This window comes from Oncorhynchus gorbuscha, linkage group LG11 (assembly GCF_021184085.1).
Source record: "Oncorhynchus gorbuscha isolate QuinsamMale2020 ecotype Even-year linkage group LG11, OgorEven_v1.0, whole genome shotgun sequence".
Taxonomy (NCBI): Eukaryota; Metazoa; Chordata; class Actinopteri; order Salmoniformes; family Salmonidae; genus Oncorhynchus; species Oncorhynchus gorbuscha.
In genome coordinates, this window is record NC_060183.1 from 8,095,955 (window position 1) to 8,115,727 (window position 19,773).

General features: G+C 42.7%; 1 protein-coding gene across 1 annotated transcript; it reads right to left on the reverse strand.

Moving 5' to 3' along the window:
• Nucleotides 1–822: 822 nt before the first annotated feature.
• Nucleotides 823–19,507, reverse strand: LOC124047526 (uncharacterized protein C6orf118-like). Its single transcript, XM_046367832.1, has 13 exons — nt 19,421–19,507; nt 18,452–18,667; nt 17,912–18,255; nt 17,218–17,380; nt 15,563–15,685; nt 13,921–13,980; nt 12,999–13,117; nt 10,078–10,136; nt 9,730–9,821; nt 7,457–7,564; nt 5,757–5,810; nt 2,865–2,926; nt 823–1,810 (listed from the first exon to the last, which is right to left on the reverse strand). Exons 2-13 carry the CDS (start codon nt 18,659–18,661, stop codon nt 1,741–1,743), a joined length of 1,464 nt encoding a protein of 487 aa, XP_046223788.1. The 5' UTR covers nt 18,662–18,667; nt 19,421–19,507; the 3' UTR covers nt 823–1,740.
• Nucleotides 19,508–19,773: the final 266 nt, after the last annotated feature.

Below are 19,773 nucleotides of genomic sequence, written 5' to 3' on the forward strand. Positions count from 1 at the left end.
GTGAATTCAATTTGAAATCAACGAATAATCTCACCATGTTATGTGAGATTTAGGTCAAAAGTTGGGTGAAAAAAAGACACATTGATTCAACGTCATCACATCACATTTTATTATTTTGTTTAAATGACATGGAGTTAAAACCTACAGGAGGGTCTCTCTCCAGGAACAGGGCTGGAGTTAAAACCTACAGGAGGGTCTCTCTCCAGGAACAGGGTTGGAGTTAAAACCTACAGGAGGGTCTCTCTCCAGGAACAGGGCTGGAGTTAAAACCTACAGGAGGGTCTCTCTCCAGGAACAGGGCTGGAGTTAAAACCTACAGGAGGGTCTCTCTCCAGGAACAGGGTTGGAGTTAAAACCTACAGGAGGGTATCTCTCCAGGAACAGGGTTGGAGTTAAAACCTACAGGAGGGTATCTCTCCAGGAACAGGGTTGGAGTTAAAACCTACAGGAGGGTATCTCTCCAGGAACAGGGTTGGAGTTAAAACCTACAGGAGGGTATCTCTCCAGGAACAGGGTTGGAGTTAAAACCTACAGGAGGGTCTCTCTCCAGGAACAGGGTTGGAGTTAAAACCTACAGGAGGGTATCTCTCCAGGAACAGGGTTGGAGTTAAAACCTACAGGAGGGTCTCTCTCCAGGAACAGGGTTGGAGTTAAAACCTACAGGAGGGTCTCTCCAGGAACAGGGTTGGAGTTAAAACCTACAGGAGGGTATCTCTACAGGAACAGGGTTGGTGTTAAAACCTACAGGAGGGTATCTCTACAGGAACAAGGTTGGAGTTAAAACCTACAGGAGGGTATCTCTCCAGGAACAGGGTTGGAGTTAAAACCTACAGGAGGGTCTCTCTCTAGGAACAGGGTTGGAGTTAAAACCTACAGGAGGGTCTCTCCAGGAACAGGGTTGGAGTTTAAACCTACAGGAGGGTGTCTCTCCAGGAACAGGGCTGGAGTGCCCTGGTCTAGAATCTACAATCTTTTGTGACAGAATGAATATCAGATAGCAGAGCTTTAGCAACAGAACAGTATATACTGCCTATGTGGAGAAGATTGATCTGTGTGTGTGTTTGTGTACAGCAGGTGATGATAGGTGTGATGACGTGGACAGGTCTGGTAGGATGTGGACAGCCAAGGGATTGGACCCAGATTATATAGTAAAAGTAGGCAAGTCAGTTAAGAACAAATTCTTATTCACAATGACGGCCTAGGAACAGTGGGTTAACTGCCTTGTTCAGGGGCAGAACGACAGATTTTGTACCTTGTCAGCTCGGGGATTTGAACTTGCAACCTTTCGGTTAACTAGTCCAACGCTCTAACCACTGGGCCCACCCTGCCGCCCCAAATCACGTTGGATCGGCGGTTGTATGGTTTGCTTGTATGACATCAAAGCCATATTTACTATAATCATCACCACATTTAACCACATCCTCAATTATATCTTTATTGTTAAAAGACTATTAAATAGTCTGATAAGTCACATAAGATATTTCAACGATGTCACTACAGCACAATTGACTCTTGTGAGGACTACATACAGTGTGGTTGTTGCTGTTGTAACTAAATGCCATCGTACTTCTGTTACCATCGGAGATATTTTAATGTTAGCTCGAATAACAATGATTAAAAATGATGTGAATCTTGGCGAATGAGTAATCATCCCGTCCATAATATCTAAGAATGGCCTTCAGGTCAGCTTGTTAAACACTACCCCCTGGTGGACAAAAAGAGGTACTGTTCCAAACGCTACTAATTTACTAGAGGTTGTGTTCTATCGTCCTCGTGTCGCAGGGCGGTCCATATTTTGTCCCACACCTCCCTGTGAATAGAGCCAGATCACAGAGCCAACGGTGAGAGAAATAATTTCTCTTTAGTCATATATTTTGCCTAGAGAGACCAGGGCCCGTATCCACAACGCGTCTTCGAGTAGGAGTGCTGATCTAGCATCAGTTTCAACTTTCAGATCATCATGGAAAAAATATTGTATTGGCAGATCTTAGATCTTCACTCCTACTATGAGACACTTTGTGGCTACAATCCCTGGACCATGCCAGCAACAGGTATGTGTACTGTATATTCAGGGAAGATCTAACATTATGGTTAGGGGTTCTGGGTTAGTGGTTCTGGGTTAGTGGTTTAGTGGTTCTGGTTTATGGGTTCTGGGTTAGTGGTTCTGGGTTAGTGGTTCTGGGTTAGGGGTTCTGGGTTAGTGGTTCTGGGTTAAGGTTTAGGGGTTCTGGGTTAGGGGTTCTGGGTTAGGGGTTCTGGGTTAGGGGTTCTGGGTTAAGGGTTCTGGGTTAGGGGTTCTGGGTTAGGGGTTCTGGGTTAGGGGTTCTGGGTTAGGGATTATGTGTTAGGGGTTCTGGGTTAAGGTTAAGGGGTTATGGGTTAAGGTTTAGGGGTTAAGGTTTAGGGGTTAAGGGTTGGGGTTCTGGGTTAAGGTTTAGGGGTTAAGGGGTTATGGGTTAAGGTTTAGGGGTTAAGGGGTTATGGGTTAAGGTTTAGGGGTTAAGGTTTAGGGGTTAAGGGTTAGGGGTTATGGGTTAAGGTTTAGGGGTTCTGGGTTAAGGGTTTAGGGTTAAGGTTTAGGGATTCTGGGTTAAGGGTTAAGGGTTAGGGGTTCTGGCTTAAGGGTTAGGTATCTACAGGCTGAATCCAACACAGTAACATTGTTATGATTTCTGAATCAATGTGTAATTGGGATGAAGATGATGATGAGGATGGGGAACAATCCATCAACATCTTAACTGTCCCAATTGGGACATTTTGTTGTCACCCCATCCCCCCCAAAAAAAGCAATGTCAACCATACCAAAGATTTACACAGAAGATACATAGTGAGATTGGTTACATTCTTATAATGAGGATACGTACGCTTTGACATCCTCGCTTGTTGTCACTCTGTTCAGGATCATGTTGAGGTTGCTTTCCAGATCCTTTAAGACACAGTGAGACCAATGAGTATAGAAAATGCATTGTATATTCAATACAATTTAAATCAAATTTATTTTATTTACAAGATACCCATCCTAAAACCCCAAAGAGCTTTACAGATACCCAGCCTAAAACCCCAAAGAGCTTTACAGATACCCAGCCTAAAACCCCAAAGAGCTTTACAGATACCCAGCCTAAAACCCCAAAGAGCTTTACAGATACCCATCCTAAAACCCCAAAGAGCTTTACAGATACCCATCCTAAAACCCCAAAGAGCTTTACAGATACCCATCCTAAAACCCCAAAGAGCTTTACAGATACCCATCCTAAAACCCCAAAGAGCTTTACAGATACCCATCCTAAAACCCCAAAGAGCTTTACAGATACCCATCCTAAAACCCCAAAGAGCTTTACAGATACCCATCCTAAAACCCCAAAGAGCTTTACAGATACCCATCCTAAAACCCCAAAGAGCTTTACAGATACCCATCCTAAAACCCCAAAGAGCTTTACAGATACCCATCCTAAAACCCCAAAGAGCTTTACAGATACCCAGCCTAAAACCCCAAAGAGCTTTACAGATACCCAGCCTAAAACCCCAAAGAGCTTTACAGATACCCAGCCTAAAACCCAAAAGAGCTTTACAGATACCCATCCTGGGCAATGCAGAGGCAGAGTGGTTTGGAACAACTCCCTAGAAACCTAAAGAGGACCAAGGCCTGAGGGGTGGAACCAGGCCTGAGGGGAGGAACCAGGCCTGAGGGGAGGAACCAGGCCTGAGGGGAGGAACCAGGCCTGTGGGGAGGAACCAGGCCTGAGGGGAGGAACCAGGCCTGAGTGGTGGAACCAGGCCTGAGGGGAGGAACATTATCATCTCTGACTATTTGTCCCCCTACACAGAGTACATATAGCACACACAGCACAGTACATACAACACATACAGCACATACAGCACAGCATATACATACAGTACATACAGCACATACAGTACATATAGCACAGTACATACAGTACATACAGCACATACAGCACAGTACATACAGCACATACAGTACATACAGCACATACAGCACAGTACATACAGCACATACATACAGTACATACAGCACAGTACATACAGCACATACAGCACATACAGTACATACAGCACAGTACATACAGCACATACAGCACATACATACAGTACATACAGCACAGTACATACAGCACATACAGCACATACAGTACATACAGCACAGTACATACAGCACATACAGCACATACAGTACATACAGCACAGTACATACAGCACATACAGCACATACAGTACAGTACATACAGCACATACATACAGTACATACAGCACAGTACATACAGCACATACAGCACATACAGTACATACAGCACAGTACATACAGCACATACATACAGCACATACAGCACAGTACATACAGCACATACATACAGCACATACATACAGCACATACAGCACATACATACAGTACATACAGCACAGCACATACAGTACATACAGCACATACAGCACAGTACATACAGACATTTACATTTACATTTAAGTCATTTAGCAGACGCTCTTATCCAGAGCGACTTACAAATTGGTGCATTTATCTTATGACATCCAGTGGAACAGTCACTTTACAATAGTGCATCTAAATCTTAAAGGGGGGGGGGTGAGAGGGATTACTTATACTATCCTAGGTACTCCTTAAAGAGGTGGGGTTTCAGGTGTCTCCGGAAGGTGGTGATTGACTCCGCTGTCCTGGCGTCGTGAGGGAGTTTGTTCCACCATTGGGGGGCCAGAGCACATACAGTACATACAGCACAGTACATACAGCACATGCATACAGTACATACAGCACAGCACATACAGTACATACAGCACATACAGCACATACAGCACAGTACATACAGCACAGTACATACAGCACAGTACATACAGTACATACAGCACAGCACATACATACAGTACACACAGCACAGTACAGTACATACAGCACATACAGTACAGTACATACAGCACATACAGTACATACAGCACATACAGTACATACAGCACAGTACATACAGCACAGTACATACAGCACATACATACAGCACATACATACAGCACAGTACATACAGTACATACAATACATACAACACAGTACATACAGAACAGTACATACAGTACAATACATACACACAGTACATACAGAACAGTACATACATACAGTACATACAATACATACAACACAGTACATACAGAACAGTACATACAGTACAATACATACAGAACAGTACATACAGAACAGTACATAATGTACAGTATATACACACAGTACATACAGCACAGTACATACAGCACAGTACATACAGAACAGTACATACATACAGTACATACAATACATACAACACAGTACATACAGAACAGTACATACAGAACAGTACATACAGAACAGTACATACAGAACAGTACATACAGTACAGTATATACAAACAGTACATACAGCACAGTACATACAGAACAATACATACAGTACAGTACAGTACATACAGTACAATACATACAGTACAGTACATACAGTACAGTATATACACACAGTACATACAGTACAATACATACAGAACAGTACATACAGTACAGTACATACAGTACATACAGTACAGTACATACAGTACAGTATATACACACAGTACATACAGTACAGTACATACAGAACAATACATACAGTACAGTACATACAGTACAGTACATACAGTACAGTACATACACACAGTACATACAGCACAGTACATACAGTCAAGGAAAAATATGATAATATTTCAACTAGGTCAAAGTACTAAATGGCTTGCCTTGTTGGTGTTTCTGAAGCGTTCATTTGAGGCCAGTAGTCTCATGATCTCTCCCTGCAGGAGATAACAGACAAACACACACACACACACACACACACACACACACACACACACACACACACACACACACACACACACACACACACACACACACACACACACACACACACACACACACACACACACACACACACACAAACACACACACACACACACACACACACAGTACTTCAGTGAAATGTCCTACGATAACGGGAGTCAGTCTGTACATTACCGATGATAAGCTGTTTGTAAAAAGGCATGCAAGGTCATAACATACGTGGAGAGTACAGCAGGACATAAGGCTATCCAACGTGTGTGTGTTTTGGTGAATGTGAGTCGTAGAGAGAAGTCATTCTACTGTGTGAGTAAAACGTGTGTGCTGCTTTAATTGGGCAGGGAGGGCTGACTGGAAAAGATATGTCCATTTCTGAAGGACACATTAAATAACTTTGAAAATACGTTGACAGTAGTATTTTACCCAGTTCATCCAACACAGAACTACAACAACCATATGCCTATGCTAAGAACTACAACAACCATATGCCTATGCTAAGAACTACAACAACCATACGCCTATGTTAAGAACTACAACAACCATACACCTATGTTAAGAACTACAACAACCATATGCCTATGTTAAGAACTACAACAACCATACGCCTATGTTAAGAACTACAACAACCATACGCCTATGTTAAGAACTACAACAACCATACACCTATGTTAAGAACTACAACAACCATACACCTATGTTAAGAACTACAACAACCATACGCCTATGTTAAGAACTACAACAACCATACACCTATGTTAAGAACTACAACAACCATACACCTATGTTAAGAACTACAACAACCATATGCCTATGTTAAGAACTACAACAACCATACGCCTATGTTAAGAACTACAACAACCATACGCCTATGTTAAGAACTACAACAACCATATGCCTATGTTAAGCCACTAGGAGCTCCCCTGTGGTTAATACCCTGTCTGGTGCTCCCCTAGTTGTAAATCCCTATTGGTGCCGTGGTTTAATACCCCGTCTGGTGCTCCCCCAGTTGTAAATCCCTATTGGTGCCGTGGTTTAATACCCCGTCTGGTGCTCCCCTAGTTGTAAATCCCTAATGGTGCCGTGGTTTAATACCCCGTCTGATGATCCCCTAGTTGTAAATCCCTAATGGTGCCGTGGTTTAATACCCCGTCTGGTGCTCCCCCAGTTGTAAATCCCTATTGGTGCCGTGGTTTAATACCCCGTCTGGTGCTCCCCTAGTTGTAAATCCCTAATGGTGCCGTGGTTTAATACCCCGTCTGATGATCCCCTAGTTGTAAATCCCTATTGGTGCTGTGGTTAATACCCCGTCTGGTGCTCCCCCAGTTGTAAATCCCTATTGGTGCCGTGGTTAATACTTTGCTGCATGTCTCTTAAGACTAGTCTCTGATTTGCGTCTGTACCTTAGAGTCTCTGATGCATCTCTCTGTACCTTAGAGTCTCTGATGCATCTCTCTGTACCTTAGAGTCTCTGATGCATCTCTCTGTACCTTAGAGTCTCTGATGCATCTCTCTGTACCTTAGAGTCTCTGATGCATCTCTCTGTACCTTAGAGTCTCTGATGCATCTCTCTGTACCTTAGAGTCTCTGATGCATCTCTCTGTACCTTAGAGTCTCTGATGCATCTCTCTGTAGCTCCTGTGGTGATGATGGATACCATCTTCTCCTTGAGTTCCTTCTGCAGCAGCTGGACCTCCTCCCACATTATCCACACCTAATAACACAGTACATACAGTACGTACAGTACATATAGTACATACAGAACCGTACATAGAGTGCATAATGTACAGTACATATAGAACAGTACATACAGAACAGTACATATAGAACAGTACAGTACATACAGAACAGTACATAGAGTGCATAATGTACAGTACATACAGAACAGTACATACAGAACAGTACATACAGCACAGTACATACAGTACAGTACATACAGAACAGTACATACATAACAGTACATACAGTACAGTACATAATGTACAGTACAGTACATAATGTACAGTACATACATAACAGTACATACAGTACAATACATAATGTACAGTACACACAGAACAGTACATACAGTACATACAGTACATACAGTACAGTACATACATAACAGTACATACAGAACAGTACATACAGTACAGTACATACATAACAGTACATACAGAACAGTACATACATAACAGTACATACAGTACATACAGTACAATACATAATGTACAGTACACACAGAACATTACATACAGTACATACATTACAGTACATACATAACAGTACATACAGTACAGTACATACAGTACAGTACATACAGTACAGTACATACATAACAGTACATACAGAACAGTACATACAGAACAGTACACACAGAACAGTACATACAGTACAGTACATACAGTACATACAGAACAGTACATACAGTACATACAGAACAGTACATACAGTACATACAGAACAGTACATACAGTACAGTACATATGGTACAGTACATACAGTACATACAGAACAGTACATACAGAACAGTACATACAGAACAGCACATACAGTACATACAGAACAATACATACAGTACAGTACATACAGTACATACAGTACAGGGCATATATTACATACATAACAGTACATACAGTACATCACATACAGTACATACAGAACAATACATACAGTACAGTACATACAGAACATACAGTACATACAGTACAATACATAATGTACAGTACACACAGAACAGTACATACAGTACATACAGTACATACAGTACATACATAACAGTACATACAGTACAGTACATACAGTACAGTACATACATAACAGTACATACAGAACAGTACATACAGAACAGTACACACAGAACAGTACACACAGAACAGTACACACAGTACATACAGAACAGTACATACAGAACAGTACACACAGAACAGTACATACAGTACATACAGAACAGTACATACAGTACAGTACATACAGAACAATACATACAGTACATACAGAACATACAGCACATACAGTACAGTACATACAGAACATGCAGTACAGTACATACAGAACAGTACAGTACATACAGTACAGTACATACAGTACATACAGTACAGCACATACAGTACATACAGAACAGTACATACAGTACAGTACAGTACATACAGAACAGTACATACAGTACAGTACATACAGTACATACAGAACAGTACATACAGTAAATACAGTACAGCACATACAGTACATACAGAACAGTACATACAGTACAGTACAGTACATACAGAACAGTACATACAGAACAGTACATACAGAACAGTACATACAGAACAGTACATACAGTACATAGAGTACATACAGTACATACAGTACATATAGTACATACAGTACATACAGAACAGTACATACAGTACAGTACATACAGTAAATACAGTACAGTACATACAGCACAGTACATACAGTACGAACAGTACATACAGAACAGTACATACAGTACGAACAGTACATACAGAACAGTACATACAGAACAGTACATACAGTACAGTACATACAGTACAGTACATACAGTACATACAGAACAGTACATACAGTACAGTACATACAGTAAATACAGTACAGTACATACAGTACAGTACATACAGTAAATACAGAACAGTACATAAAAAATATGTTTTTAAATATATTATATATTATATAATAATATAAAATATTTTTTATATATATTATGTGTATTATGTGTATTATGTATATTATATATTATGTATATTATATATTATGTATATTATATATTATGTATATTATGTGTATTATGTGTATTATATATATTATGTGTATTATATATATTCTGTGTATTATGTGTATTATGTATATTATGTGTATTATGTGTATTATGTATATTATGTGTATTATGTGCCATACCTGCCGTCTCTTAGGCTGGACACGATCTATAAAGGAGATCGGCCCTTCACCTGGCCTCAACAGCCCTGGCAGAGTGGCCTCCATATGGAGCCCTGGCATCAATCAACCAACCAATGAATCAATAAATCAATCATGAATTCAACAAATTAATAAACAAACCAATCAATTAATACATCAAACAAACCAATCAACCAAACAACGAATCAATACATTCCAATACATCAAACAAACCAATCAATCAAACCAATTCATTATTCATCACGCAAACCATTCAATCAATAATCAAACAAACACAGCAATACATCAACTAAACAACAACAACAACAACAACAACAAAAATCAATCAACCTTCATCATCTGGGATTTCCATGACTCTGTCACGTACGTTCTGAAACTGATTCCTGACTCTGTGGAAACAGACAATAGGCACGATTAACAATCAAATTAAAATTAAGTCAAGTCTAAATTTTTTGTGTCAAAGTGCATTATCACACAAGCTCACAATATACTTTAAAAGGAAACCAATACATTTTAAAACTACGTATTCAATACAAGTTTTTTGGAATAAAAGGTTTTTAGTATTCTATGTTTTGAATAAAAGCAAAGTATTTGTATAACATCAACTACTAGAATTAGATTCAATCCGTAGCGCGGAATCTCCGCGTTCTAGAGGGATAGATATATAAAATAAATGTTCACGCATTCAAGTAGACTGGGGAAAAAGAGATAATCAGATAGTGTTAGCTAAGGGGGGGAGGGGGCTTGAGAAAGTTGAGTGAAGTTCAATCTAGTGCTTCTCTGCACAGGCTGATATTTCTTCTGTGCGGCAGTACCGGGGGGAGCTGTACGCCTACGCACGCAGTTTAGAGGGAACATTGGTAGGAAGCACGTTTTTACTGACCAAAATAACAACACAGTGTGGTCAAAGACTTAGTAACTTAGTTGTATTCATGATCTGGTTACCTATAAACATAGTTACAGTTTTAAAATTAAATAAACAAACATATTTATTAACTTATTTCCAGATACTTTCTAAACGACCCACAATGCACTATTTCTCAAAGTCATACGGACAATCTACTCTGCGCTAACTTTATCAAGCTGGCTAACGTTAGCCACTAGCCATGCAGACCGAATGTTGGCAGTGGTGAGCTACAATCTATCAATTACGAGGAGGTATGATGTGAACAACCAATCAGATTCCCCACACATGGGGGCCGCATGATCTCCATGAAGTAGGCTCTCCATGAAGTAGGCTTTTCAACCTTGTCTCAGTACTAGTGCGCAACAGTAGCTGACTCACTGTGCCATTGTGATAATTTCCATCTGCCTGGAGCCTTCCTCTAATCACCCTCTTAATGTTGACTCTTCTCCTCGTCTCCTCCTATACCCTTGTCGTGTCTTTGGCTATGCCGGATTAAATGATATGACATGCTATTCTATAAAATCCTTTCTCTGTAATTAATATCACCTGATTGATCTAATCATGAAAATGTAATTAACTAGAAAGTCGGGGCACCACAAAATAATATTTATAGAGCTGTTATCTTCCGAATAAACTCTTAAAGAACGAGTAATATTTTACATCAGTAGCAGTCAATATTAATCGTCATCTTATTTCAGTCTCATCTGTAAGTTGTAAATTCTTGGTTATCTACACTACCCCTGGCTAACAAGTTGAATCAGCAATACAAAATTGAGTTTAATTATTTATTTACTAAATACCCAACTAATCACACAGAATGAATAATACCTTGATTACACATTATGTCATAAAGGAAAACGTCCCAAGCGGACGGAACAGATATGACAGCTGGTTACACAAAGAAAAGCGGGCTGGGTTTGAGTGAAAGAGCGGGAAAACTGAAGAACAAAGGGAGAAGCGATGTCTCTATCGGGCCGTAGGCAGCTACTCTATCGTAAATACAGAATCTTATGCATTCTAAATTACCGTCCATTTGGAAAAGGAAAATGCTATGAATATTTACTCCGAGCTGCGCTTCAATAGGTTGGTGGTAGATGGAAGGCCGAGTTGCCCAAGAGTTCTTCCATCCTTTGAAGAACGTCTCTGGTGGTAAACTGTACTCGATTTAGTAACGTTGTTGTGTGGTAGACGGTATACTCTGTCTGTCCTTTCCCAGTCCACGCTTGGCGGCTGGAGTGAATCAAAGTTCAAAGTTCATACTCCGTTGCCATGCTTATATGCTCATGCTATATTCTGGAAATGTATCATATTCGACGTGTCGATCGTCCTAATCCCGTGGGAATTCAATGCTAATTTTGATAGGTAGCTGAGATTGGCTTTGCTCTGTAGGTGTCACCTGCCGTTCTAAAACTAACTCAGCCGTTAATCGGTAAGTCTCCGCTCTGTCTACTTTATATCTGCTGTATTTTCGTTGTTGTTATATTCTGTGGATTCCTGCCTCTGCTAGACTAGTTGGTGTTTTAGCTGGCTAGCTTGCTGGCTAGGATAACTGCACATACCAGTAACATTATTTGATAACTGGTTAGATGGTGTTATGTATTTCCAAAACGTTGATTTACTTTAATTGAGCTGTAAGCTAGGTGTTGATAGCAACTGGCTGACTCATGCAGAGCTAACCTAACTTTAGCAGGTGGGTAGGGTTAACGATAGCAAGCGGGTAGGGTTAACGTTAGCAGGCGGGTAGGGTTAACGTTAGCAGGCGGGTAGGGTTAACGTTAGCAGGTGGGTAGGGTTAACGTTAGCAGGCGGGTAGGGTTAACGTTAGCAGGCGGGTAGGGTTAACATTAGCAGGCGGGTAGGGTTAACGTTAGCAGGGGGTAGGGTTAACGTTAGCAGGCTAGTTGGCTTGCAACCTTGTAAGCTGATTTGCAACAATAAATTCATAAAGTATTAGCTTGTACGTTGTCTAAAAATGTTATTGAAACCAGTAGTCAATGAGTGCAAAGATTTGGTTTAGTTTGAAGTTGTGCATTTGAGTTCACATTATCGGGAAAAGGCTGACTTTGCAGGTCCTCCATATTACGTCACACCCCGCAAAGACAGTTTCCGGCATGACTTTGGCATTCTGATTGGTTTTATGCAATAACTTCGAAAAATAGAGATGTGAAGTGTAACTTTGCATTGGGACTTTTGATGTGTATACTAATGCAAATCCATAATGTTACACCTTTAAATTGAAATTGTGCTACAATGACGATCTTCTGACCTACGGACTGAATTTAGACCCGAGTACGATGTATTCCAGTATATGCATATATCCATTCCCTCAGAGACCCATCCATACCTGTCATTCTCCTCCAGGGCCCTCTGCGCCTCCTCTCCCAGCCTGGACACCTCGTTGCCAGCTTCCTCCAGATCCTCTGCCCCTACGATGGCCAGACCACCCAGCAGAGCCAGCTCAGACTGACCACACCACAGAGAGGAGGAGGGATAAAATACTCAATGAAGATCAGTACAGTGTAGTGCACTGCTGGTTTCCTATTCCACCGGATCATTCATTGTACCTACCTGGTGTCCCAGGTCTAAATTAGTCCCTGATTAGAGGGGAATTACCCACCTGGTGTCCCAGGTCTAAATTAGTCCCCGATTAGAGGTGAATCACCCACCCGGTGTCCCAGGTCTAAAATCAGTCCCTGATTAGTGTGGAATCACCCACTTGGTGTCCCCGGTCTAAATCAGTCCCCGATTAGAGGTGAATCACCCACCCGGTGTCCCAGGTCTAAATCAGTCCCTGATTAGAGGTGAATCACCCACCCGGTGTCCCAGGTCTAAATCAGTCCCTGATTAGAGGTGAATCACCCACCCGGTGTCCCAGGTCTAAATCAGTCCCTGATTAGAGGTGAATCACCCACCCGGTGTCCCAGGTCTAAATCAGTCCCTGATTAGAGGAGAATCACCCACTTGGTGTCCCCGGTCTAAATCAATCCCCGATTAGAGGAATATCACCCACCCGGTGTCCCAGGTCTAAATCAGTCCCCGATAAGAGGGGTAGGAATGACAAAAAGCAGTGGAACTGGCTTCGAGGTCCTGATTGGAATTTGAGGGTATAGAGGTCTTAAATAGGGGTTACAGTAGTCAATCAAAAGCTCAACTGGTGTCAGTACAGACCTCCATATGCAGCGAAAGCACAATAATTTAGTAAGATTTCCATATTATTAGGCTACAAATAAACTAGAAAAAAATCTGAATGTGTTTGTAATATTTACCAAATCCTCGAGAGGTGTCTGGGAGTCCAGAATAGAGTTGAGGTACAGATCATAGTCTGTCTGGAAAGCAGAAGGGAGAAACACAGATTGAATAATAATAATAACAATAACAACAACAACAATAATAATAATAATAATAATGATATTAATAAGAATAATAACAACAACAATAATAACAATAATAATACTAATAATAACAATAATAACAACAATAAGAATAACAATAAGAATAACAACAAGAATAATAATGATACTAATAAGAATAACAACAATAACAATAATAATATCAACAATAACAATAATAATAACAATAATATTTACATTTAATTTGGATTGGATTTTTTGAGCACCTTTCTACCAACTGAAGCACTCAAAGCGCTTTACATGAGAGGGAAACTATTCTCTAATTCAGTCTCTCAGGCTCCCAGGCCCTATTCTCTAATTCAGGGGACTGTCAGTCTCTCAGGCTCCCAGTCCCTATTCTCTAATTCAGGGGACTGTCAGTCTCTCAGGCTCCCAGTCCCTATTCTCTAATTCAGTCTCTCAGGCTCCCAGTCCCTATTCTCTAATTCAGGGGACTGTCAGTCTCTCAGGCTCCCAGTCCCTATTCTCTAATTCAGGGGACTGTCAGTCTCTCAGGCTCCCAGTCCCTATTCTCTAATTCAGTCTCTCAGGCTCCCAGTCAGCTATTCTCTAATTCAGGGGACTGTCAGTCTCTCAGGCTCCCAGTCCCTATTCTCTAATTCAGGGGACTGTCAGTCTCTCAGGATCCCAGTCCCTAGCCTCTAATTCATCCCATAATACATGCTTAACATGTGCTGCTGCTGAGTGGCGCCGTGGAGGGAGAGAGGTAAGGGAGAGGCGAAGAGGAAGAAAGGAGAGGTAGAGAGGGAGAGAGGTAGGGTAAAGGAGGAGAGGGAGAGGAGGTAAGGGAGAGGAGGGAGGTAAGGGAGAGGAGGAGAGGGAGAGGAGGTAAGGGAGAGGAGGGAGGTAAGGAAGAGGAGGAGAGGGAGAGGAGGTAAGGGAGAGGAGGGAGGTAAGGGAGAGGAGGCGAGGGAGAGGAGGTAAGGGAGAGGAGGGAGGTAAGGGAGAGGAGGAGAGGGAGAGGAGGTAAGGGAGAGGAGGGAGGTAAGGGAGAGGAGGAGAGGGAGAGGAGGTAAGGGAGAGGAGGGAGGTAAGGGAGAGGAGGAGAGGGAGAGAGGTAAGGGAAACGAGGAGAGTGAGAGATAAGGGAGAGGAGGGAGGTAAGGGAGAGGAGGAGAGGGAGAGGAGGTAAGGGAGAGGAGGGAGGTAAGGGAGAGGAGGAGAGGGAGAGAGGTAAGGGAAACGAGGAGAGTGAGAGATAAGGGAGAGGAGGGAGGTAAGGGAGAGGAGGAGAGTGAGAGGTAAGGGAGAGGAGGAGAGGTAAGGGAGAGGAGGAGAGGGAGAGAGATAAGGGAAATGAGGAGGAGAGGTAAGGGAGAGGAGGAGAGGGAGAGATGTAAGGGAGAGGAGGAGAGGGAGAGAGGTAAGGGAGAGGAGGAGAGGGAGAGAGGTAAGGGAGAGGAGGAGAGGGAGAGAGGTAGGGAGAGGAGGAGAGGGAGAGGAGGTAAGGGAAATGAGGAGAGTGAGAGGTAAGGGAGAGGAGAGGAAATGGAAAAACCTTGATTTCCCTGAGGATGTCTCTGAATACTGGCGAGCCTTCACAGACATTGTTGAAGACGTCACTGAACACCCCCAGGCGGTCTCTACTGGGACAGCTCTGGTCTGACAGCCTCCTCAGCTCCTGGGGAAGGAGACACACATCATATTGTACGGTAATAACTCAGTCACAGCTGTACCTGTGTGAAGTGAAGTGGAAGACGGGGAGAAACGCTATCTAGTGTTATGCTGAACTCAACACCTCTTGGGGACTGAAGAATACTGCTGAACTCAACACCTCTAGGGGACTGAAGAATACTGCTGAACTCAACACCTCCAGGGGACTGAAGAATACTGCTGAACTCAACACCTCTTGGGGACTGAAGAATACTGCTGAACTCAACACCTCCAGGGGACTGAAGAATACTGCTGAACTCAACACCTCCAGGGGACTGAAGAATACTGCTGAACTCAACACCTCTTGGGGACTGAAGAATACTGCTGAACTCAACACCTCCAGGGGACTGAAGAATACTGCTGAACTCAACACCTCTTGGGGACTGAAGAATACTGCTGAACTCAACACCTCCAGGGGACTGAAGAATACTGCTGAACTCAACATCTCTCGGGGACTGAAGAATCCTGCTGAACTCAACACCTCCAGGGGACAGAAGAATACTGCTGAACTCAACACCTCTAGGGGAGTGAAGAATACTGTTGAACTCAACACCTCTAGGGGACTGAAGAATACTGCTGAACTCAACACCTCTTGGGGACTGAAGAATACTGTTGAACTCAACACCTCTAGGGGACTGAAGAATACTGCTGAACTCAACACCTCTTGGGGACTGAAGAATACTGTTGAACTCAACATCTCTCGGGGACTGAAGAATACTGTTGAACTCAACACCTCTAGGGGACTGAAGAATACTGCTGAACTCAACACCTCCAGGGGACTGAAGAATACTGCTGAACTCAACACCTCTTGGGGACTGAAGAATACTGTTGAACTCAACACCTCTAGGGGACTGAAGAATACTGCTGAACTCAACACCTCCAGGGGACTGAAGAATACTGCTGAACTCAACACCTCTAGGGGACTGAAGAATACTGTTGAACTCAACACCTCTAGGGGACTGAAGAATACTGCTGAACTCAACACCTCTAGGGGAGTGAAGAATACTGCTGAACTCAACATCTCTCGGGGACTGAAGAATCCTGCTGAACTCAACACCACCAGGGGACTGAAGAATCCTGCTGAACTCAACACCTCTAGGGGACTGAAGAATACTGCTGAACTCAACACCTCTAGGGGACTGAAGAATCCTGCTGAACTCAACACCTCTAGGGGACTGAAGAATACTGCTGAACTCAACACCTCTAGGGGACTGAAGAATACTGCTGAACTCAACACCTCTAGGGGACTGAATACTGCTGAACTCAACACCTCCAGGGGACTGAAGAACACCTATAATTTACAGCATACTATTCTCTCTCGTAGGCCTATTATTACCTATGGAGGATATGTACCACTTGTTTCAAATAATGAAACATAGAAACATAGAAGTAACCCATAGGTTATTACGGTGTAATTAGTATGTTATGGTATTGCGTGATGTTTATACTGTACCGGGTCAAATTTGTACAGCCAAAAAGAAACACGTTAGTCTTCCCCACCTTCTCTAGCTTCCACTCGTAGGCCTCAGCTGCCTTGTTCCCGCTGATCCAGTTCCTGTCCCTGAGGTCCTGCTTCCTCAACACCCGTCTGTCAAAGTGTCTCATCATCCTCATCTGGTCCTTCTTGGTCAGGCCCCCCAGGTGAGACTGCGTGAACCAGTACCTGTAGATGGACCAGGTGAGACTGAGTGAACCAGTACCTATAGATGGACCAGGTGAGACTGACTGAACCAGTACCTGTAGATGGACCAGGTGAGACTGACTGAACCAGTACCTGTAGATGGGAGTGATTACAGGGATAATAGAGTGCTGAGTACCAGGCAGTTGGCAAGTTTGGTAGACTACTAATGACCATCAGCAGCATCAGAGCTTGGAGAAGCCTAGTTACTGTGACTAAACAGTCACGTGGAATTTGACTGCCGGCATGATTCGTGACCGCCGGAGTGGCGGTAATACGTTCACCCAAACAGCCCTAGTAGTGTTTTCACTGATTACACATACATGAAGATAGTTCCTATATGATAGAGTGTTTGCGTTATTATCAAACTGATCTTGTCCTTTCTGTCGTCCTGTGAACCCCGTTCATTGCTGCTCACCGCTATATTTATTATTATTGTCCTTACCTAACCTGGTTCCCCTCAACACCTCCATGAGGTTTTGCATGTGATGCTACAGTGTTAATTATCATTATTACCGGTCCTGGTTCCCCTCAACACCTTCAGGAGGTTTTGTCTGTGATGCTATGCTGGGTTTGACCAGGAAGAGCTCAGAGGGGTCCAGAACCATCTTGAGCCTTGTTTTCCTCCTCCTCTCTCTTTCTTCTCCTTCCTCTCCCTTCATTCCTCTCTGTGTGCCAGTAAGGCTCTCATGCTGCCCAGGCTTCAAGACTGTAGGTTTGAGCCCCTTGGCTACAGTGAAGTCAAACATGGCTTCCGTCATCTTCTCGATGTTGGCGGCCATCTTGGTTTGTCTCTGGAGGCGTTGCGTAAAAGGACTGGGACTCAGGCCTTCCTCCTCACCCTTCTCTCTGTCCTGGACCTAGAGATAATGAATATGTTGATGTTAGGTTTTGTTGTTGTTGTATGTTGTGTCATTGTAAGCAGTGGTGTAATCGTAAAACAAATTGTTGGGTAAACTCTGCTCGCCCGTGAAAAAAAGTAATGCTCTCTATACTTGCAATGCATTTTTCTGCTAAATGGTACTGAACATAGACAGAAAACAGTGGGGGAAAGACCTCAGACATCTCCCAGATTGGTTCCTCTGTCCTCCTCCGGTGGGGCTGGTTCTGGCTCAGGGTGTAAGGGCTCAGGTGGCCACAGCTGTATGTTTGGATGTCAGCCTTGTGAGCCATCTCTGCCCCCAGGAGAAGGCTCTGGAGCGCCCGGCGTGTGTCAGATACCCTCAGCATCCGAGGCTTGTTAGGGTCGGTAGCCCTGGTAGACATGGCTGGCTGAGAGGAGGGTGGGAAGGAACTTGGATGTGGTATTGGAAAGATGTGTGCTTTTTGTTTGGTCATTGTAGGCTAAATATTATGCCTCTTTAAGATGAAAGCACTAACAGCAAGTCCCTCTTTCTGCTTAAGGACTAGCATGTTAAATGTAGCAAAGTATTGCCCAGTGGGCTCCCGAGTGGCGCAGCAGTCTAAAGCACTGCATCTCAGTGAAAGAGGCATCACTACAGTCCCTGGTTTGAATCCAGGATGTAACACATCTGGCCGTGATTGGGAGTCCCATAGAGCGGTGCACAATTGGCCCAGCGCGGGGTGGGCCATCATCGTAAATTAGAATTTGTTCTTAACTGACTTGCCAGGTTCAATAAATATATTGTCTACTCAGAATATCTATAGCCTATAACTTGCACATATTCTATTCATTGACCTTATTGAAAGCTCATGATTAGCATTTTGATTGGAAACTAATCATTTTGCTAATCATGATTAGCACATTGCTCTGTTAATAATTACACTGTATTTCACGGTAGATGTGCATCATGTACAGATTATTTGTCTAGCAAACACTGTAATTTGGTAAAGTGAAATCCAAGACTTTACAGACATTCTGCTGTGCGATTGGCGCAACGCACGCACGCAGGCACGCAAATAAGTAAACTAGATATAGCTAAACGTTTCTTGAGACGATATAAACATTCGCAGGAAATAACTACATCAACATCATATTGCCGAAACATAATCTATTGTACTCACCCGCGTCTGTCTGCCCAGAGGGGAAGAGAAAAGATTCCTGTTTTCCCCAGACGGTTGTCAGGGGACACCGCGCGTCAACACACGGTGGCGGAAGTTAACATTTATTTTATCAGGGAGTCACACTGAGACCAAGGTCTCTTTTACAGATGAGCCCTGAATTATGTAGATTACAAAAAAAAAATACACACAACAAAATAAAAATACAAAATGCAAGCAGAAAGAAAGAAAAACACATTCATCAGTAAAAAGGTTCCTCACTCAGCGTTCTGAATTGGCCAAGAACACCAAAACATCACATTTCAGAAAATGTTGAAGATTTTTATACCAAGAGGTGCAAGAAAAACTAAAAGCTG

What these genes read in the sequence shown, in the direction of transcription:
- LOC124047526 (XM_046367832.1), bottom strand. Translation starts at nt 18,661, where the DNA reads ATGTCTACCAGGGCTACCGACCCTAACAAGCCTCGGATGCTGAGGGTA. An exon ending in ACGAGTGGAAGCTAGAGAAG is followed by an intron (nt 15,686 to 17,217) that starts GTGGGGAAGACT and finishes CTCCTTCCCCAG; the next exon opens with GAGCTGAGGAGGCTGTCAGA. An exon ending in GCTTCAGAAACACCAACAAG is followed by an intron (nt 2,927 to 5,756) that starts GCAAGCCATTTA and finishes TGTGTCTTAAAG; the next exon opens with GATCTGGAAAGCAACCTCAA.